This window comes from Ammospiza nelsoni, chromosome 1 (genome assembly GCF_027579445.1).
Source record: "Ammospiza nelsoni isolate bAmmNel1 chromosome 1, bAmmNel1.pri, whole genome shotgun sequence".
Classification (NCBI taxonomy): Eukaryota; Metazoa; Chordata; class Aves; order Passeriformes; family Passerellidae; genus Ammospiza; species Ammospiza nelsoni.
Window position 1 is genome coordinate 6,170,083 of NC_080633.1, and position 22,810 is coordinate 6,192,892.

Consider the following 22,810-nt stretch of genomic DNA (forward strand, 5'->3'; position numbering starts at 1 on the left):
CTCACTGGACCACCAAGAGGCACATGAACAATTTGGCATTTTGTTACTCCAGGCAACCCCAGCCTTCCAACACCTCCCACATCTGCAAAGGGAAATGTGGCTCCTTGTTTTGCAATTTACTGCTTTTGTTACATCTGATAGGATTTACAACCACAATTCTGGGCTAAAATTGAAATGAGCAAACATTTTGTCAGGATTTCACACAACTTCTCTCCAATTCATGTGAGCAGCAGGCTTTTATGATGTCCTTAGCTAGTGACATTTCTGTGGATTTAATGTCTGGATTTTGAGTACATGCTCTTGGCAAACACAAAAGTGTCATGGGAACCATGGCTTGCTTTATGAAGTGATCTGCTTTGGGATACTGCAACTGAGCAGAGAAGAAGGAAACCACAGAGTTCTGAGAACCTGCAGTTGATGATTCCCAGCATCCAAATAATGCTCCTGACTCATCCTTTATGGAAACAGCCCCATTCAGCCAGGCACTACATGACCCTTCTTTCATGTGAAAACTATTGAAGGTGTCTTTATCCAAATGTCTATCAACTCACACCATCAAAAAATTCTAAATATTTCCAGATTTTACTCTTTCTTTCCAGATGTAAGATGTCGGAATCACAGTAAGTTGCACAAATAAAGTACAAAACTAATGAAAAAAAAATCATTTAATCTTCCAAGTAGATGCAAATCTGATAAACATCAGTTCCCATTGAAAAAGAACTGGAAATGCATTTTCAGTCAATATACAAGTTTTGTTGCACAGTTTATAGTCCAAAGGCAGATATTAAGAAAAAAGCCAGTGACTACAACAACCAAAAAGAAAGTAATGCTCACCTCTGAGATCAAACAATATGCAAGAAAACATGTTTATCCAAACTTAGTGGTGAAAATTTAATATTAAACTTACATTCATTTGTGAAAACCCAAACTACACTGGTAGGCACTTGATTAAACTTTAGTTCTATTGGGGTTTTCTTACAAAAAATTGCAGAATTATACACGATGAACTAAATTTGATGCAAATTATAACAATTGTGAGCTCCTGACACGCTGAAGTATCCAGACCACACAAGATCAGGAGAGGTTTCAGTTAATACAACTAAGGGAAGACCAGATTATGTCTTACATGTCTCTGATAAGAGTGTTAAACTAAATATTTTTAAATTAATTTTCAAAATATTCCAGAAAGTACAATTGCTTCTACGGCACTGCAGTAGAGAGATTTGTGGGTGGAATTCCATTTAAACACATTCCAGCTGTACTCCCAAGGTGTCTACTGTCTATTTCTGTGATATTCCTAGAAGAGATTCCACACAAATCCTAAGCCTGACGTGCCAGGTGGAAAATAGCACAAAGCCTTTCCTGGAGGTCCAGTGATCCACTCAGGCCAGAAAAGGCTCATTTACACTTCCAATGTCTAAGCAGTGCAGAAAACCATGTGTTTGCACTGTGTTACACAAGAATGAGCATTATTCCAAGCCTATCAGCTTCCAAATATTTCTTTATTGTTCTCACAACTCAAAAAAGGATGATTCAAGGAGCCCTCGTCTTTGTGTCTGCCTTCAGTTCCCCTTTCCAAAAACCCAAACAACTTCCTGAATACTCAGCCAGCTCTCCCCTCTCTAGCTGCTACTGGTTTTTCCTGCAGCAGTTCTTCCTCCTTCTTCTTGTAAAGCTTCAGGAGATACTCATCAGGCTCAATTCCTGCCTCCTGCAGCTCTGCCATGGCTTTCTCCAGCCGGCGCAGCGTGCGGGCGCTCTGCACTTTGCGGGCAGTGATGTACAGAGTGAACTCCTTGAAGCCCATCAGTTTGCAGGTATCCACCTCACAGATGTTTTTAACATCTTTGGTCTTGTCCACCTGGGGGAAGAAAACTAAACCTGACATTTTTTCCAGGTCTTCAATGCTGACTTGGAAGTCGGTGAGCTGGTGGCTGAAGCCGATGGGATCGTTTGGCACCACGAAAGCGCCCAGCACCAGGGGCTCTGAGGATGTTCTGCTCCTCCTGGCCAGGATCACCTTGTACAGGTGGGATGGGACAGCCACATCATCCTTTCCAATCACCTGCCAAAAGGAAAGGACTGTTAGAGATAAAAAATCACAGCGTTGTTTTGCTTGGAAAACATCTTTAAAATTATCAAGTGCAATCATGAATCCAGCATTGCCAAGATCATCACTAAACCCTGTCCCTAAGCACCACATCTTCATGTTCCCTCTCTCTGGAGCTCCTCTCCTTTGTGTAACTACAGTAACTTATATTATAACACACAATAGAAGTTCCTGACTTGACAGTTCCAAACCATGGAGGTTTTAATATACATTTCAAACCAACTCACTTATTTTTTTCTCTCTCTATTACCCACATCCAGGTAGCATTTAAAAGCTACTTTACCTAAGTATGCATTTTTTTGAGGGGATCCAGATATAAAGTACATTCAGTGACTCAGTATCCTCTTGGAAGAGAAGCCTATCCAAAGAAAATGCCCCATTTCTTCCATAAATTCCCTACTTCAGTGCTTGTACATGTTGGGTTTTCTCCTGCGTCACTCAGACCAGGATCCAGGGATTTAAGGGCAGCCCCAAGAGTGGAGGATTAAGACTGTTACAGTGTCACACTTTAAAGTGTATAAATCTCACCCCACCCTGTGCCAGGGATAACTCTAAGAGAATACACCTATTGATGGCAAATGTAATCTCTCCAGGACTCAAAAACGTAGACTCATGCATGCACTGAATTAAGGTTTTTTGTTTCTTTCCTATTGCTGAACTGAATCTGTCATCTTAAGAGAGTGTAACAGGTTCACACATGGAAAAATCTGAGTTTTGCATAACTCTTCTGTAAGTATCCTTCTCAAATCCATGCCTTTATTCTAATTGCAAAGGAAAAGATGCAGATCCCTTACAAAAACTACAAAGGCATTTTATTCTGAATATAAAATCCAGGAATTTGGTGCTGTTTCTAGGATTTGCAATACCTGCAAAAGCAAACACTGATTGTTTTGATTTTTTTTGATAGTTTTTATTAGATACATTTAAAATATTATTTCAGGGAAAGCAGGTATTTATCACATTAATTGAAAGTGTCAACAGTTCAGACATGCCTTGTCCACTCATGTATTGAGTATAACTCAATCACATAATAAACACTTCCTATGCACACTTTTCTTCTGATTATTCAGCCCTCTGCAAATGGAAATACATTTTTAAAATTAAATTTTGCCTGTGGCTATTGAACCAAGATTCATGTTGGTCTATTCCAATATTAATTAAATTTGAGTTACAAATTCTTTCAGTGATTTGTGTCCTCTACCTCTGTTGAAAGTTTTTTAAATTACTGGTCATAAAGTCTTACTGATTAGACCAAAACCAGAGAAAGTACCTTCAGGAGAAAGGGAAAACTGATGATTTTTTTTTCATGTTTTGTGCAATAATGTAGTAGAAATTACTCCTGTTTCTGGGAAACATGTGCTCTGAGATTTCTTTGTGTGTTCTAAAATACCTCCCTCCCTTGCCCTAAATTAGGCTATTTAATAGTTTTGCTGTAGTTTAAACTTTTTTGATTATTTGGTTTTTTGAGGGGGTGGGATTTTGTGTGAGTTTGTTCTTCTTGTGGGGTGTTTTGGTTTGGTTGGATTGGGTTTTGGTTTTTTGAGGGGGGTTTGGATTTTTTGGTTTTTGTTTTCTTACAAAAATTGTCACGGTTATGCCACCAACCTTCTCCCAGGTAATACCCTGCCTAGACATCAAACAATCACTGAAACTGGTTAAGGAATAAATGCCTTATGCCAAATCTCCTCTCCCTTTCAATGATGTGCTGATAGGGAAATGAGAGCTCTTGAGTGTCAAAGCACTTTGCATTTAGCATTCTGTGCATGTGAAACCAGAGCTACACCTCCCCAGGACCAACACCATAAATAATCAAAACTGACTGGATGCACCAGTAATGCTCAAATGTACTTAAACCAGTGCAGCAACACACAGTGAGTTAACACTGAATTACAAAATAAATGGTGCTGGGAGCTTTAACCTACTTGAGATCAGTGGCACTGGAGCTGGGGAGTACCTGCAAAATACTGGGGGTGAGAGGGAGGGAGCCAAGAAAATCCCTGAAGGGGAGAGTGAGGAGTTCCCATTTCCATATTCACCCAAGGGCACCCAGTGATGACACAGCCAAAGGCTGGGGCACCTTCTCTCCCCTGGAGCAGGGAGCTTGCAGAGCCTGCACTGCAATCCCCCTTCCTGCACATTCCCAGGGCAGGGAGGAAGGTGAGGAAGAGGAGGAAGGGGCAATAGCCTGCTGAGACAGGGCTATATCCAGCATCTCCCTGGGCCAAAAATCTCCTGACCTGCAGCATCCCTGCCTTTTCCAGGCCTCTCTGCACACTCTTTTCCCACTACAAATCCATGGATATGCAGCAGGTCCTCCTTAGCTCAGCTCCCTCCTTCTCCACACCTCCCACACACATCCACATCCCAGCATCCTCACTCTGCTGCATAAAAGACCAGAGGAAGGGCGAGCACACAGATGGAGCTGCACAAGGATCTCCAATTAGTGGGGGTACATGGAATATGTAAAACAAACAGGTGAACGCATGTGGAGTGAGCTCAGGGAACTGGGGACTGAGGCTGAGGGCTGAGTGGGTGGATAAAGAGGCTGGGGAATGAATAGAGCTGCACACAAAACACTTAGGTATGAGATGGAAATGCTGAATGCCTCAAGTGGGTGTTAAGGGAAAACAGACCCGGTGCTTATGTAATATTATGCAAATATATATATTCTATGCAAAATCATGCACATTTATGCACAGTACGGGCACCTAGGAGCAGAGAGGAGAAGAAACAGAGAGGAATAGTTCAAAATGAAGGAAGGGCTAGCCTTTTGAGAAATGTAGATCTAAATTCAACTCTGTACCTGTAATAGTCAGGCATGTAACTTATGTACCTTTTCAGTTCCATGTAAACTCACTTTTGAGAATTTAAATAATATTCAAGCAGTGCACAGGCTTCATACCAACTTCTTTGAACAGCAGCAAACTACTACTGCAATAACTTCACTGAGTGTTCATAGTGTTACAGCAGATAAAACCATCTTCAGCTGCCCTAACTGTCCAGAGTCCACAGGTGTCCCTTCCTTACTCAAAACAGGGCACAAAAGTTCTATCCCCAGCTAATTCTGCTGGAGAACACTATCAAAGGGCAGTACCTGATTTCTCTGACAGACTAAATAGGCATGATTAAGAATAAATGTCTTTTTCTGCACTTTAACACTTATGTGCACCATGCACAGGATGCATGACCAGTAATTTCTGCAGTGTGACACAGTGATTTCTGTTAAAAAAGGAGTTAAATGCAGTTCTGGGGCACAGCAAAGTATCTCCATCATGACTCCCTGTAATATCCCACACTTTGCTGTTTTATTGGAGAAAATAGAGAAACTGCAGAGAAAGGTTTCCACAGAGTTGTCCCCTCACCAGCTAAACTCCCAGAGAAAGAAGTGTGACACTGCAAAAGTGAAATTTGGAATAGAAGAAAAGAGGTAGGAAAAACAAACTCCACAATTCTATTTCTTATTGCCACCTAGAGGATTTTCCTCCTAAACTTCAGCAGCCTCAATTCCTACCCAGATCTGCACCATGCCATTTATCTCAGTGCTTTGCCTGGCAGAGGCAGAGAGCATATGCTCCTATTGTAACAGGATGGAAAATGGTTCAAGATTATCCATGCACAGATGTTGACTTTGATTTGTGCCTGTCTATCCACAGGCAGCAGATGATCTTTCAGAAATCAAGGCCTGAACCAGTTCTCTGTTCCAGCTGGAGAAGAACTGCAGTTTTTTAAGAGTATCTGTGATTCTAAAAGGGGTTTTGTGCTCCAATACAAGCAAGAAAATACAGCAATTGCCTGTTGAAATCACTGCTGTCCCACATGCTTTCACATCATGTGGTAACAGCCAACAAGGCAAATTTTTGTGCAATCCTTTGAAAATCCCCATTTTGCTATTGCTATAAAATTTTGCTTAATCTTCTGAATTTTCAACAGGCTCGTGAAACATGGAAAAAAAAAGGCACTCAAGCTAAAAGCCTTCTTTTTATAGCATTAAATGTATTTCTTTCCCATCATTTGGGAAACCAATGTAACATTTCAGATGCTTTGCTGTCTGTATCAGTTCAATGTAAAAATGTGCACTGCCCTAAATTTTTGCAGCTACTTACTCCTTTCATTTTTGTTTTGTTTCTTAAACTGAACTCATATCTCTTAATAATGTAACATTATCATACTGTCATTTTCAGAGCAGTGTTTATTATTTTTCTATCATTACTGACATTGTTACTAACATTCCACAAGTGTGTGTGAATTTGTTATTGTTCTCAAAGCCCAATTAAATGTGGACAGCTGTCATGAGGGCAGGCCATTAAAATGTGTGCAATTCCTGACATTCAGAGATGTTTACATATCACTAAAACAACAAATGTGTTTGGTAAGCAGAAACCTAAAGAGTTCACAGGGACAGATAAGGGCAGAACATTTCTTAAACCTGAGAGAATTCAGAGCTTTGATAAATTCAGTCTCACAGCCAAGTCACTGGACGAGGATTTGCTTTAAGCTTGGCTCTCCTCCCAGTTTTGGCCAAATCCTGTTCTTGACTGCAGATTTTAAAAACAGAGGAAGTAAATTTGATAATACCTGTGGAGTTCTTAAATATCAAAATAATTAATGAAGACATTTGCTAATGGCATCTAGAGTAAGTTTAAACACCTGGCATTAACTAATGCCACCTTCATGGTGGTAATCAGATAAATTACAAGGCAGTCCCTAAAAATGTCACTTTGGAGTTTATGAGATAGAAAACTCCATGAACAAGTGAAAAAGAATATAAGTATACTGGCAGAACAGTTGAGATTATATGAGAAGAAAACAGAGTGCTACTATTAGTGGAAATTCTAAACACAAACCAATGTTATCAAATTTTAATTTTACACTGGACTTGTTACAACTTCCCAGACTGCCAAAAAATTATCCTCCTCTGCAAGGGTACAGATCATTTTAAAAAGAAAGGGCTCATGAATCCAGAAGTGGTATTTTGCCACCTAGTGACTAAAACCCGAAAATCCACTGCGCAGAGAATCAGCAGAAGGGACTAAGGAGCCCTTCATCAGCAAGAGCCAGCTCTGGATTGTCAGCTACCCGTGACCCCCTCAGAACGTGGCCAGCAGAAATCACTCTCTATCATGTCTCAACCACCAGCACACACTGCAGAGTCCTTGCATCAGATGGCACCACCATCAAATACTTTAAAATGTCACCTCCAGAAATTCCCTTGACACTCCAGCAGCTGTTTCTTCACTCTCTGTGAAATTCTAACCTGAGTTTAGAAGTGAGCCAGAACTGCAAACAGAACTGTCTGATAAAAGCACACCTAGGTCCTGTGACAGTCCTTCTCCCTCCACCTGGCAGTAGCAAAATTAACACCACATTAGTTAAATCACATTTCTTGGTGGACAGAATTCAAGGAATCATTCCTGTCCCCCAAGGCCAGGTCCATCAGATCTTTGACTGTAGATATAACATCATTCCTGCTGATATGACCCTCCTTTGAGAGCCCAGAGCTTTGTTATCATTTGATATTGAATTCTGTACAGACTTTCTGGCAGTACAAAAGATTCCATTTACTATCAGTGTAACTTTATTTACTCCATCATTGTGACAGCATTAACTGCCTTCACTCAAGTTCCTTCTGGGTTTGTTAGGCAGCACTGATTCTGCCAAGAGTGTTTTCCCCCAATATTTGAGAGAGCTCTGTCAGATGGCACTGAGAAGAACTGAGGGGTGTGAAGGCAGACCTAGCAACACACAGACCAGAAAACACCACAGATAAAAATCATAGTAACAATCTGCACAGCCAAGCACTCCAAAATACAAATGTAAGTACTTCAGGAAAATTTAATTTGTTATGGCTGGTCTGATTGTTATTGCCAAATCATTTGGCAATCCTAAAAAGGGAAGGAAAAAAAGAAAAGAGATGGCAAAAAAAAAAAAGACAACTGTTCCTGAAGACAGAGTTGTGACATTAAAAGACAGATGCCCCAACCCCTTTTTATTTTTCTATAATGAAGAGGTATGTATATATATCATGTATGTAATAAACTGTATTTACATGATGACAGACTACTGCTGCCACAGAATTCACTTAGATTAACTTAAAAAAGAATTCACCACAGTCCTCAACATCCCTTTTCCTATAACAGCACAACCTTCAGGATGGGTACAGTGCTAAATAAAAGCAATCCCAATTAATCTCTCTTGCACCCTCATGTTTCTTCTCCTCCCACCTTGTCCAGTCCATTAGTTTGTACCTCACATCTAAATTTAGGGCTGACAGAGCTCTGGTGGTTTCCACCAGCTGATCTAAGACTGAACCCTTTGCATAAAGTTTATGGGACATCTATGATGGACCCACATCCAGTAGGAATCTCTGTAGCCTTGGGACCACTTGGAGCAGCCAACAAACAAGGAACAGTTCCCATGTTTATCTCCTCCTTTAACAAGCATTCCCTCCCCTATAGTATCTTAGTAGGAGACAACCTCTACTAGTTCTGAAAGTTAACTGGGTAAAACCATAATGTACCACCTCATATTTGAGAGATTTGAGAGTGCAATTTGTTTCCCAGTCATTTGTCACTAACAGAGATGACAACTTCTGGAGTTGTCATCTCTGGATGACAATCATACCTTCTGGAATGGTTATTGTGCCTCTCTGGCCCAGCCTGGTGATGAAATTTAGAAAATTAAACAACAAACACGATTCCAGTATGAACCTCATGTACCAGTATCAAGTACATTAAAATGTCTTTTTCAAACATCAAACAAAATGTTATCCAAACTGTATTTTCATTTGCCAGCCACAGCTAATTCTTCTTAAATTAGCATTCACTAGGATGTCTTTGGGAATGGGGAGGGTGGAGCACTGAGCATGATGTAGTTAATTATTGCAAAATTTGTATTTGAAACTCCAAATCTGCTGACAGAGGAAAATCACTAAAGTGACAGTAACTGGATAGCAGGAATGTATAAAACAAGACAATGTCATTTTGATTTGATCTGGACAAAGATGAAAAACCTGCATCTGCCTCTCCAATGACACAGAATAGATTTTTCCTGTTGGCATTCTATTCTACATATATTCTCAAAATATGTTTTTCAGATAGCAAGCACCATCATCAATCTCCTGTTTGCAATAAAAATCTCCACTGGAGACAGATGAAATGACAGAAAATATCTGAGGATATCACAACTTAAGACAACAGACAGAACAATGCTGGCATCTAAGGAGTTCAAGGTTAATTCCCTTTCAAGAATTAAAGAGCAAATGGTACCAGAGTCCAAGCAGGAACTGGGAACATGACCAATGCTCTGTTTCTCCTCCACAGTGATCTAAAAATAACCTTTTTGGATGCCTGATGAGAAAAACACCAGCATGTAAAACCACAGATACATATTTCACCACTCCTTTAGCCAAAAACAAGGAAAGTAAAACTGAAGAGAACATCTGAAACAAATCAATGCAGACACATTCATTGTAGCACTTCAGTGTTTCCTTTTTTTCCTTTTCACAGCTCTGTCTGAAAGCAAAACCATTAGAGAGGAGCTGAGCCTTAAGAGTGGCACTGGCAGATTACAGGTTGTGAGTTTCAGCACTCTGGTGTTACTGCAGCACTTCTCCTTGAACAGCATGGACAAAGGAAAGGACATCTCACATCAGCTCCTCTGCCCAGACAATGAGGGCTACAACCCCTTTCAGTCTGAAGCCATTTGTGTGAACTCTGCTGAGTTCACTCTGAAAGACAGCTGAGAGATCCCTTCCCTTCACCAGCATTCCTGTTCTTCCTTTAGGGGCAGAATCCCAGACTCCCAAAATCAATGGCAATGACTGCAATTATATCCAAGGTGTCTGTTTGAAAAGAACTTCTCTTCAGTGCTCTGACACCTTGTGTTTCCTCCTCTAAGTGTATGTGTTGATAAAAGAAAAAACAAACAAACAAACCCAACACATCTCTCTACTCTGAAGTCTCTCTCCTCAAAGTACAACTGCAATGCAAAGCACAAAAATTTAAGCCACGAACAAATTTCAAAATTAAAGAACTCCAATATTCTCTGCCTGTATTTATTTAGAGGACTCAAATAATTTAATATTTTAAACAAACAAACAAAACCTCACAAAATCATTATTTTACTTTTCCCACTTGGAGACAGCATTATCTGTACTTAAATAAAAATCAATTTACATAATGAATCTCACTGTAGGAAGCTGAGAAAAGGATTTATCAATGTGAAGAAGTGGTGACACAACTTCAGTTCATAGTAAGACCAAAACTGGTAAAACAATCCTAAAATATCCTAAAATTGTGTTATCATCAAACCCAAAGATGATGAAGACAAAAGACAAGAACTGAATGAGCACTGTGGGCATTTTGTGCCACTATTATTTCATCACTGTATCCAGGTATCAAGTTATTTTGAATAAAGTCTGTAAGATGAAGTGTCTGCTCTGATTTTTACCTGTGGAACACTAAAATTTACATTTCAAAACCAAGACTGAGAATGACAATCATTTTTCAGAAAATGCAATCTTCCCCTTCTAAGTAAACACTTTCTCTAGAGAAGAATAAGAGAAAGATGAGCAAGATTAAAGTGAAACCATTGATAGATGCAGTTGATAGATGATTTAACTTCTTCCTGGAAATGATTTCCACTTACAAAATGTTCAAGTCAGCTCAGGATTTTTAATTTCTTGCTATGTAAGATGAATATATTTTTTAAGGATGAGAAATAAATGCAGTATCCTGACAGCTACAAGGAAGCAAATCCCAGCAAGCTGTGTGTAAGCCTGGAGAACTCTGTACCATTCTGAGTGACAGGAAGCCAAATGCTCAGCTGAAATTGGTGAGAGGGAACATCTCCCTCCTGCTCCCAGCTGTGTGCTGCCTCAATCTTTCTACAGCAGTACAAAACTAGCCCAGCAAACCCAGAATGGATGGTTTTGTATTGCACTGGGTTACCAAGCATTTTGTGGCAGGATCTGACCGTCATCAGGGCTGGCAGATAAAAGAAAGGCAGAGGAAGGCCTGGAAAGGAGAAAGGGCAATGGTGAAGTGAGCACCCGTGGGTGGCACAGAATGATTGCCAATCTAAAGCTGGCTTTGCCACTAATTGATCATCTGGCACTGGTCATACCCTTTAACCATGGCTTATTTATCCACTTGAAAAATGAGCACAGTCTGCACATCCCTCACAAAGATGTGGGGAGAGCTGAAGTTTGTAACTGCCACTAAACATGAAGAAGGTAACTTATTACTTCTGCACTTTGATATGCATAACTGCCCCCAAAAATAGCAAACCCAAATCCAAAGCTGTGATTTTGTGGCAGTCAAGGTTTGACATGTTTGGCTGGGACATAAGGGACAGTTTCTCAAGAAGTAAAAAGGGAAAAGCAAATGGGAAAAATCATATTCTATCATGACCAAGTTCCAAGTTCAATCAAAAGGAAATCAGCTGTGTATTTATAAAGGAGAAACAGTACCTAACTCTTACTGCTAAATAAGCCAGTGTTGGGAGCTGAATATCTCTCCCTTCTGTGCCTCTCACATCCCTGTGAAATAAGGATTGTTTCAGCAAGCTCATCCATTGCTCCTCAGAGAACTGGTTGGAAGCTGAATTGCTCACAGGCTAAAGCTGCAGTTGATCCAACCCCTTATTTTCAAGGAAAAGTGTTTCTTTCAAGAGGTGTAAAATGCAGCATTTATTATTTGCATTATGCCAGGTTCATCTGCAACTGCACATAGCAATAATACCTCACTGCAGTGGGGGCAGAAGATAAAACTCCCTTGAGTATCTTACCATGCTCAAACCTTACAGATGTTTAAACACAATCCTACTAAGAGTAAGTCTGGGTAAGCAACAATAAATTCACCTCTCAACTTCATAGCCTGGCCCATCTGCCGGTCAGTGATGGCTTCTACAGACTGTGCATGATAAATCTTCAGAGTATTTTAAGCAAGTAATAAAAATAGGGGGCTAAAAGAAGGGGAGCATTGGTACCATTGACACTGCACTGAGTGAAGTCTTCCAAGTGACTCTGGCATGCTCAGAATCTCAGCTGCAAGGCCTCATCCAAGTGATGCCTATGGTGCAGCAGCAAACAACTGTTTGTGAAATTAACAGAGCACTGACACTCCAGCATCCTCTAGAGTTTGAGACCCATCCTACCCTTGCATTCCACAGTTTCTAAAGCACATGAAGAAACTGATTAAATAGATGCCTGTGCATTAGCAAACCCCACTGACTCTGACTGGATAAACAGTTCTACTGCTGACTGTGGACATGAAATAGATCTCTGTAAATAAACAAATTATTTTAAAATTCTGCTTTTTCACATACAGGTAAGATGAACATTTCTGCTAATCCTGTCTCAACAAGTATTGCACATTTTATACATTTTGCCTGTACTAAGATGCCCAACTTTTGTTAAATCAAGTTATGATATCTAATTTAAATAAATAATTACTACTGCCCAATTATCCCAACAACATGTATGTATACATACCTGATAAGTAACACTCTTCTTACCATCACCATCTGTTTGAGGCAAGGTAAGAGGTCCAGAAACAACCCAAACATCTTCAAATCTCTCCGTTAATTCCCGACAGTACATTTCCATTCTGGAACACATTTGTCAGACAGGGAAAAGTCAGCTGGGAAGATTTAATATTGAAGGGAAGGGTGAAATACTGACAGGGAGCATTTTTCCAGATTCATCTGAGTGATTCACAAGCCAAAGTAGGTAAAATGTAGGCCCAAGTCCTGCTTCCCATTTGTCCTCTGTAAATAAAGTTCATTTATTCACAGATAGACGTGTTACTGCACACATCTGAAAATGGTTTCTGCAGCCTTAGCACATGTCTGAATAGCTGAGTTCCCTACTTACTCCCACACTTGACACTAGAAATATACTGTTGGTGGTCACTTGGGATTAGAGAAAGAATTGTACCAAGTAGCAAGCTGAAGCATTTTTACTTTGAAAGGTTTTATCATATTATTGGATTTGTGTGTTTATCCCCAAGGAATCAAAGTCCTGCAACACAGTTCTTTCTAAAGTTTCTGTTTGCCATTTCCCCTAAATCTACTGGTTTTCTTTATAGATATGAAACTGTTCCAAAATAAAGTAGTAACTCCAGAAACGCGACCATATTTTTGCTTTTTTAACTGATTCAGTTTACAGCATATAATATTTCTCAAATAAGGAAGTTCCTGGATCACATCTATTCTACAGAAAACAAAAGATAACAAGGCCAGGTTGGATGGGGCTTTGAGCAATATGATCTAGGGGAAGGTGTCTCTGTCCATGGCAGGGGGGTTGGAACTAGGTGGTATTTAAAGTTCCTTCCAATCCACATAATTCTATAATTCTATGAATACAGCACATTTTTTATTTAACAGCTCAACTGTTACAGAAATAATATACAGTGAGCAAGCATTGGTACTCTACAAAGGTAAGAGTTGCATTTCACACAAATGGACAGACAGAATACAAAACATTATCCCAGCTAATCTGGCTGCCTCTGACAGGGGGAGGTTTCACCTCCTTCTCTAATTCCTGTTCCTCACACCTCTCCCTTGGGCCACTTGAACATTCCTTATCTGTCAACTCTGAACAAAACCAGTTTTTTTTGTTGTTGTTTTTATTTTTCTTTTGTGCTGGGTTAGTGTGTTAAATCAGCAAGAATGAGCCACACAAATGAGAATGAGCAAGAATGAACCTTTTCTTCATGTGCTACACTGAAGCACTGACTATAACTGAATTCTTTTCCTACTGTCACCAGGTTTGCTTCCAAGAAGCCCAGCTCCTCAGGCTGTCTCATGGAAGGGAAATACAAACTCCACCTGGAAAGAATGGGAATAAATGCAGCTAGGGAGCAAACGGCTTTTGGTGGTAAAAGGGACAGAGGTCAGATTACAGTGACCATGAAATCAAAATCATGACACTCAAAACAAGACAGGAACAGTTAAATATCAGTTGGAAGAGAATGAGGAATACTAAGGTGGAGATGGAGCACACCACAGAGCCAGTCCAGCAGTTTATTAACAGCTTGCTGGATTATAATCCTGCTCTTCCCTTTCCTACTGCTCCCCTTGTCCTACTTCCCCTTGTCCCAGCTGACCACTCCTAATCCATCCCCCATGTTGGTTCTTGAACTCATCTCATGAGTTGATCCAATTTTGCAATATGACAGAAACATAATCAAGCAAAACAAAATGAGAATCAGTTTTCAACTGGCTGGCAAATGAAGCTGACTCACCACAGTCAGGCTACTACCAAAGCTGGAACTGGGAAACCAGCAAAACCACAAGGCAGGAGGACAAACACCACTTTAGAAAACAACAGACACTTCTGACTAAGTGCATTGTCTGCCTGCACCCCAGAAGAAAAGTCAAGAAGCAAGTAACTAAAACAAGAGAAAGGAAGAGAATATTGAAGCTAGGAAACGATGTAACACATGTGAAATATGGTATCCTTAAAAATATTTATTATTAAAGAAATTACTTACAAAAAAAAAAAAGTGGCATTGTTGCCTTTTTCATGAATTTAAACTATGGGAATAGGGTGCTGGGGTTGGGGAAAAAGTGGCAATAATTGCTAAAATTGCAGGGTTGATAGTGCCAGAGGAAATTTTCAAACACTCCCCACAACTTCCTGATTAGGCAGAGATCCTGCTTAAGGGAAACAAAGAGGGTTTCCCTACCTTGAATTGATACAAACACCTAGCTTTGGTATAAGGAAAATTTATGCTCAAATATTTGAGTTATTAAAAAAAGAAAAAAACCTTCTTAAAATGTTATGGCCTTTTATTTGTCTATAAAACAGTATAACCTTACTGAAAGGCTCATCTGATTTTACACACATTCTTGTAAAACAAGAAAGCAGTGTGCAGATGAATGATGATGCAGTTTTGATGGACTTTTATTACAACACTGTATATAATTTTGCTGACCTTCCCTTGAGTGAACCTTGAGAAATTTATCATTTTCCCCTCCTATTTCTGAGCCTTCACATCTCTAAGTCCTGTGCAGGAAGCACTGGATGAAGGCCACTTTTACTATCTTTGCTCAAAGGAAGGGAAGAATAAAACTCTTACATGAAGCAAGTTTAAATTTATCAACCACTGCACCTCAAAGTCAATTCAGTCAGGACTCACAAGTGACAGAGCCCCTGCCTGAGTGCTCCTTGGGAGCCAGGACCTGCAGGGACACCTCAGACCTGAGGAGTGATGGCTCAGTGGGGAGCACTCAGTTCTGCAACTCAAAGGGAACCAACAGCCACACACAGGCATGGGAATACTCTCACACTGCTGCTTTGAGGAAGATCTAAACCCTCTCCTTGCTTCTGCTGGAACTTCCTTAAGGACAGTTGAGCCTGGGACTTTTTATCAGCCAGAAGAAATAATTTTGTCTATTTTAAATGTGTCCTCAATAGTTTGACTGACTAAGAACTAAAGTAGTTGTTACACTCTTCTTTCACTGAGAGGACTGAGCTGCCTTTCATTTCAGAGAAAGCTCCTATGACCTCTACAGACAAACTGCTCTAAAATACCTGAATGTGAAGAACCTTTAAAAATAAACCATTTTTGATTTAGGCTACTGGCTGCTATTTTTCACTTAGTTTACTTACAAGTAATTTCTCACCTGTTCCAAAAGCCAGCATTATTTTCATAATTCTGAGGCACAATGTTAGACAGATAAAATGTTTCAGCCATAGCTCTCTGCATAGAGAAAGAAAATAATGTAATTTCACTGAAACAGTCATGAGCTGAAGACACATTTTAGCAGTTTGTGGATCAGAATCCCTTTTTTAGTTTAGTTTAAACATCTATTAACACAGAAAAACCTAAGTCAGAACACCTACAAAATTATTTAGGATTAAGAGGTGCACAATTGAGGTGAAACCTTGCAAAGTTATCTATTTTTTTTCCTGGCAGAAACAGCATGAGAATGTCCAACTCTGGAGGCACAGGAATTACTATCACCCAGTGTCAGTTTGGTAATGTCTTTGGAAGCAACTAGTCATTTTTCATTTTGAAAGGGAAGGACACTTTCAAGCATGCTTTTCATTTATTTGACTGTTTAATGGCTAACTTTTTCTTTCTTCTACAAGAATAAGTTTTATTAGATATACTCATCAATATTTTACACATATATAATGTACAGGCAATAAAATGATTTATGAGACCATAATGGTCAAACATCCATATATCTGCTTAATTTCATACTGTAGAAGTGTCATAAACATCTCTGAACAGAAGCTCACATACCTCCAGAGGTGAAGGACCTGGTGATAAATCACAAGACATACACAGGGAAATACAGAGAGAAAAAATTCCAAGATCTTAATCCAGAATTTTCACAGGTCCTGTATTTTTCAATATTTTTCACATACTACTCTTGCAAGTGATGGGACTGACAGAACTCTTCAGGATAATGAGCAAATTACCTCCACTAATTAGACTGTGAAATTAAATTTTTGCAATCCTTTATTTGCAAGACTGCATCATCTCACTGCATTTCAAATCAGGTCCAGGATCTCTGTGCACAGGGATCTCACCAGCAAAAATACCCCAGATATCACAAATAAATAACAACAAAGACATTTCCAATAGAAATAAAACTACTGATTCTTTCATTTACCACATGCCACTGTGCTGTCACTCCACCCCACTGAATACTATCTGTCTGGAGAAATACAAATTCAAACTGCTTCTTAATTAACAAATTGCTGCATTAAGCACATTTCACAAGAGGATCCAATAAATTCAAAGCTGCTTTGTGAGTCAGCCAAGGCATTAAGGCATGCTTCTCTTACAGCTTGAATAAATGGTAGGTGAAGACATTTTATAGACTGAAAGAACTATGGCAAAAGGGTCTAATTTACCTCATACACATTGCAAGGAAGGAAAAAGCCTTTTAAATCACCCAGGCAATCCCCTTGCCAATACAGAACAGTGTTTAACAGCATCTTTGCTTTGCTCAATCTAGCCTTAAATATCTCAGCAGCTGCTGGCCACAATGACATCATTGTCCCTGTCTCTCTTTAACTGAGCTTTGAAACCTTGCAGGGTTTTCTTGGTGAAGGTTACCATCTTCATTTTACAGGTAGACAATGTGACAGCAAGAGGCTGAGAAAATTTGCTTAACACCACACTGTTCAAGACATCATCTGTGCCAAACAAGCTGATGTAGGTGTGATTTAATGAAGAGAGCTATGGCACCAGAGCATGCACCTGATTTAGATGCCTGAAGCAGACTGTGAGAGCATCCCACACTGCTCAGTCAGGAACAGACCCTGTAACTCCAAATCCAGCTCTGTGCACCAATAATGACATCATGCTCCACCTCAAAACAAACTGCAAAAGGAACATTGCACATTACTTCTAAAGGGTCTTTTGACCCTTTCCAGCTGAGAAACACAAATTAAAAAGATGGGAGAAAAAATCCTACTGTTGAAAATTTGTTATCCCCTGCTGGTGCCATGTGTCCTCGTGACCATCCACTGCCAAGGTAATCCTCATTGACAGCACTGAACATCAGAGGGATGTTGGGGTCTGGTCTGAATTTACAGTGCCTTCGATCTGCATCACCTGAATAACAACACATTAAATGGTCAGATTAACATGAAACCATCATAATCACAAGACAAAAAGATCTAATTCTGTCATATCTTGCCAGATGACCCATGTTTAAGGATTTACATCCTTTGTAAATCCTTTACATGCTTAAGGATTCAGTGCATTAATCTGAATTCTGCCCATCTCATTTACAGGTAATGTTAATTTCTCTCTGCCATGTGTTTTAAATATCTAAGTCCTTACTTACCAATAAAATAGATGGGGTTTTGCATCATGACTTTTCAATCTTCCCCCAAACAGCTCAAACAAAACAGCTCTGCCTCAAATCTCAATTTGAGTAGCTACAGACATAAATCAGAACTGAATGCCTCAAGATGCTCAATTTCAACTTGAAGTTAGTTGTATCTGATTATTTGGAAAACATTTTAACAATTCAGCTGTTAAGGCCCACTTGAAAGTAAGCCTGAAATTACTGTTTTCTTCTCAGAAAGAAGTGGGATCAATGATGCTACTTAAGGGTTGGCCATAATGTTTTCAAGATCTTGCTTTTAATTTTCAAAGGTAATTTGAAGACAGTGATTTAGATACATTTAGAGGGCTATTGCTTTCATAAAGCATTTTACAATTACATGGTTACCTCCATTAGTAATAATCTGCCTTATAAAAACTGAACTAATGCTATAAACTTAATTTACAATGACTGTATACCACTCATATTTCATTCACCACTGACAGCAGAAAATCACTGAGCCTCTGTCTTGCATAAAGAACAGGGAGAGAGCATGAGAACTGTATCAGAGTAAATAATGGCTGCAGTGAGGAGCTAATGCCCAATCTAGCTCTGAACAATTGATGCCCTTTGCTCAGTTTTTATCTCACAAATGGACATTCTCCTGCCATTCTGAGCAAATCTCTAAGAATTGTACATTAAAAGCTCTGCCTACACTGAAATAAACTGGACCTCAGAACTAACTGCACTGCTAAGGAAGCAAAAGCCATTTTTATGCACTCTGCAGGTCCAATCAAGTAAGGAAAGGTTAATTTTCCTTGTTTCATCTTCTCTCCATTCCTGTTATAAAAACTCAAGTTGAGCTTCCCTCCCTGAGATCACTATAGGACTTTTCTCCCTGACTGCTCCAGGGTCCACTTTCTGTGAGCAGCAAAGCCAATTCAGAGCATCACAAATGTAAGGAGATAAATGTTGTACACAGGTAGAGATATTATTAAAGAAAGCCCTTATAAAATATGGTTTAGGCCCTGCTACTCTAGCTAAGCTAGCAGTTAGCTTGTAATTTCCCATGTGAAAAAATCATAAGAATGAAAGTCAGTCAGCACAACAATCTATTCTGGTAACAGAACCCTCCCCACCTGCAAAAACATAAATCTGTCCCATGGGAATCAGTGAACAAAATATGTAAACTGAACAGGAAGAGTGAAATTTGATGGACATGTAAAATGCCATTTACTAACCAATGAACTGAGTGGCAAGAAAGTTATGAACCAATTAAGAGTTATACACCAGGTCTTAAAAACTGTTTAAAAATGAGCAGTAAAATAAAGATTGGCTTTTCTGCATGAAGAAACTGAGTCCTGTCTGCTTATTACTGCAACAAATAAACACCTACATACCCAGCATCTTTTGTTTGGAAATGTGTTCAATCACCCATCTAGGCACCCGTTTTGCCTGGTCATAAGACAGTGCATGATTTGTGTAACATCTGGTCTCTGTTCCAGCCTCAGGAAATCCATATCTTTCCAGCAGAGCCTCTTCTACTGGTTCTAAGGAAAAAATAAACAGAAAACCATCCAAAGATGAAATGTGATCATAAAGAAGACAGTAAAAAACCCACATCTCAGTGGCTATAAACTTGCTGTATAGGGAATTACTTGAGGTTACAGCCATAATTAAGTCCTAAAATATATTAAGAGAACTATCCAGTGAAACTCTCATCTGCCAAAATAGTTGTGGTTCTCATCATGTTTTAACACGAGAATCTCAGCTCTAGGACTAAGTCATCTATCTACTCTAATGCCTACAGAAGGCAGTAGAAAAGCTATGAGATATTTTCTTTCTACAGAAGGAAAGCTCTCAGATGTGCAGGGACAAATCTGGCAACAGGGAGTTACAGACACAGGAGATCAACACATACATTTCACCCTTTGGAGCTGAAAATCAAATTCCTCACAAACTGAGATTTACAAGCTGGGCACAAGCAAGTCCTGCCCTCTCTGGGAACGCTTGTACTCTGCTGAATGAATGAAAGCTTCACTGAATTTTCATTAGTTTTTCAAGCAACAATTTTTTCTCACGGAGGAATGTTTACATCCGTCTTACTGTCTTGTTCATTCTCCAGCCATCTGTCCAACAGCAACTCATGCTTTTAGAGCCATTCTTCCTCTGCTTTCCCACAATCCGGTACTTTTAAAGCCTTGAAGCTGTAGAGAAAACCATTCACTCCCTCAGGTGCCCCAACCATCCCTCCCCACACCTGAACCCCACCAGACCCCAGACTTGATAAACGAGCCTCAGCTCAGGGCAGCAACAGCTGAAATTTAGTTATGATCTGACACAAAAGTGTGTTTAAAACTAAATATACATTCTTCTCCTGCCACCAGCACTGCCGTGAGCAGGTGTAAAGGGAAGCGCTGTTAATTACAAGCTACAGCCCAGCATCCCCAGATAACCTCCTCCCACTCAGCCCGGCGCAGGCACCAGGGGAACCCCAGGATCTCCCGGCACTATTTGGGCATTCCGGGAATGGGGGAAAGAAGGAAAATGCAATTCTGAGGGGAAGGAGAGCGTTTAGGAACAGTAGCGGCGGTGGGGAGCGCGGCTGCGGGACCCGGGACCGCGCTGAACCGGCCGCTCCCGCCTCGCCCGGCCGCGGCGTCCCCACTGCCCGCGGCTCTTACCCTGCGCTGGGGCCCGCCCGGGGCCCGGCTCCGGCTGGCTCTGGCTGCGGAGGAGCCGCCATGTAGCCCAGCAGGACGCGGCAGCCCCGGCCGCGGCCCCGCAGACGAAGCCGCCGAGGAAGCGGCGGTGGCGGGGCAAGGCCGCCATGGCGGCGGGAAGGGAGGGGAGGAGAAGGGAAGGGAAGGGGCGGGCGCGGCCCCGCAGCGCCCCCTCACGGCACAGCCCTGAGGGTGCCATGGCGGCATCGCCTCGGTGCGGGGGCACCGCGTGAGGGGATGAGGCCGGCGGGGTTTCCCCGATTGCTGTGGAAAAATAAAGTGAGTTCCCTCATGGGGACTACCGGAACTGTAGTGGTTAAACTGCACCCGTCGAGCTTGGCTAGGGGTGACCAGCCCGAGCTCCAAGCGCAGAGGTTCACTGAATCATAGGATCATAGAATGGTTTGGGTCAGAAAGGAGATTTAAAGTCTTTAGCTGGAGAAGAAAAGATCACCTCCCTTATGAGGAGAAGCTGTGGGAGCTGGGTATGTTCCGTCTAGAGAAGACGAGAGAAGATCTCATTAATAAATTTAAGTATTCAAACGTGGGTGCCAAGAGGACAGTGTAGACTCTTTTCTGCGGTGCCCAGCGACTGGATGAGGAGCAGTGGCCACAAAGTAAAAGTTTCACCTCAAAGTGAGGAAGAACTTCTTTACATCGAGGGTGGCAGAGCACTGGAACAGGGTGGTCACAGTTTTCCCTCTCTGGAGACATTCCAAATCCACCTGGACACATTCCTGTGTCACCTGCTCCAGGTGATGCTGCCTTGGCAGGAGGGTTGGACTGGGTGATCTCCAGAGAATCCTTCCATCCCAAACTATTCAGTGATTCTGTGATAGTCCAACCCCTTGGCAATGATCAGGGACATTTTCAACCAGACCAGGTTGCTCAGAGCCCCATCCAAGCTGACCTTGAATGTTTCCAGGGATGGAGCATCCACCACCTCTACCTGTGCCAGTGCCTCACCACCCTCACTGTAAAACATTTCTTCCTTGTATCTAATGTACATCAACTCTCTTTTGGTTTTAGACCATTCCTCCTCGTCCTATCTCAACAGGCCCTGTTAAAAACTTTGTCCTCATCTTTCTTACAAGTCCCCTTTAGGGACTGGAAGGTCACCAGAAGATCTCCTCAGATCAGTATCTTCTTCAGGCTGAAGATTGTGGTATGGGGTTGCCTTTAGTCAATATAGGGCAATGTTACACTGGGCTTCTTTTCAGGAAAATCACCAGCCTGATTATTACTATTTTCCCCTCCCAAATGCCTGATAATGTTCATATTTGCCTCATATCTGTTCAAACTAAGCATTTTCAACCCAGCACCAAGCCAGAGGCAATTTTCTGGAAAACAGGATCAGTTTAGCAATTGAAAACACCAGAATATAAGGATTTCATGGCCACACCATCACTTTACTGCAGGCAGCTTTCCTGGAGAGGTCTCAGCGTGTAGCTGAGGGTATCTTCATACCTCATGTGAGGATTACAGACCTCAGTGTGGTGCTATGAGTACAGGGAACTCAGGCTTTTTTTTTTAATTTTAATCTTTTTTCTGGTCAAGTGCCCCTGCCTTTGGCTTCTGGCAGTTGCAGCTACATTGCTGGACTGCCTTGATACAGCTTCACATGCACATGTTGTCCTATGTGAACAGTTAGTTCTTTGCTAGGAGTGATAAGCAGCGTTACCATAGTGCTGCAAGAGGCAACACACTCAAAAGGGAAATATAATAATAACAATAACAATAATAATAATAATAATAATAATAGTAGTAGTAGTAGTAGGGCAGAGATGTTGTGGATGTCTCATCTCTGGAGGTGTTCAAGGCCAGGTTGGATGGGGCTTGGAGCAACTGGTCTACTGGAAGGTGTCCCTTAGCAGGGGAGGTGGAACTGGATGATCTTAAGTCTCTTTCAACCCAAACCATTCTATGATTCTGTCAATTTGAGATAACTCCCACTTCTCTTTGGAACTGTTTGCAAGTGGTGGGTAGTAGGGGCAGGCCTCAGCTATGCCTTTGCAGGGACTTTTTAGGGATTTTGGATAGCAGAAGTGCCATTGAAATATTAAAAACACTCATCTATGAAGAAGGAAAACCTCCAGCTAAATGCCAAAGACAAATAACAATGATTTTTAATGTCACACCAACGAGGGAAACAGTTATTTGTAATTTACTGTTTATTTTCATA

General features: G+C 40.9%; 1 protein-coding gene across 1 annotated transcript; it reads right to left on the reverse strand.

The window, feature by feature from the left end:
- Positions 1-563: 563 nt before the first annotated feature.
- EXOG (exo/endonuclease G) lies at positions 564-20,755 on the reverse strand. Its single transcript, XM_059486932.1, has 6 exons — positions 20,590-20,755; positions 19,306-19,455; positions 17,549-17,688; positions 15,740-15,816; positions 12,603-12,717; positions 564-2,065 (listed from the first exon to the last, which is right to left on the reverse strand). The coding sequence occupies exons 1-6, from the start codon at positions 20,735-20,737 to the stop codon at positions 1,604-1,606; spliced, it is 1,092 nt and encodes a 363-aa protein (XP_059342915.1). The 5' UTR covers positions 20,738-20,755; the 3' UTR covers positions 564-1,603.
- Between the last annotated feature and the right edge of the window lie 2,055 nt (positions 20,756-22,810).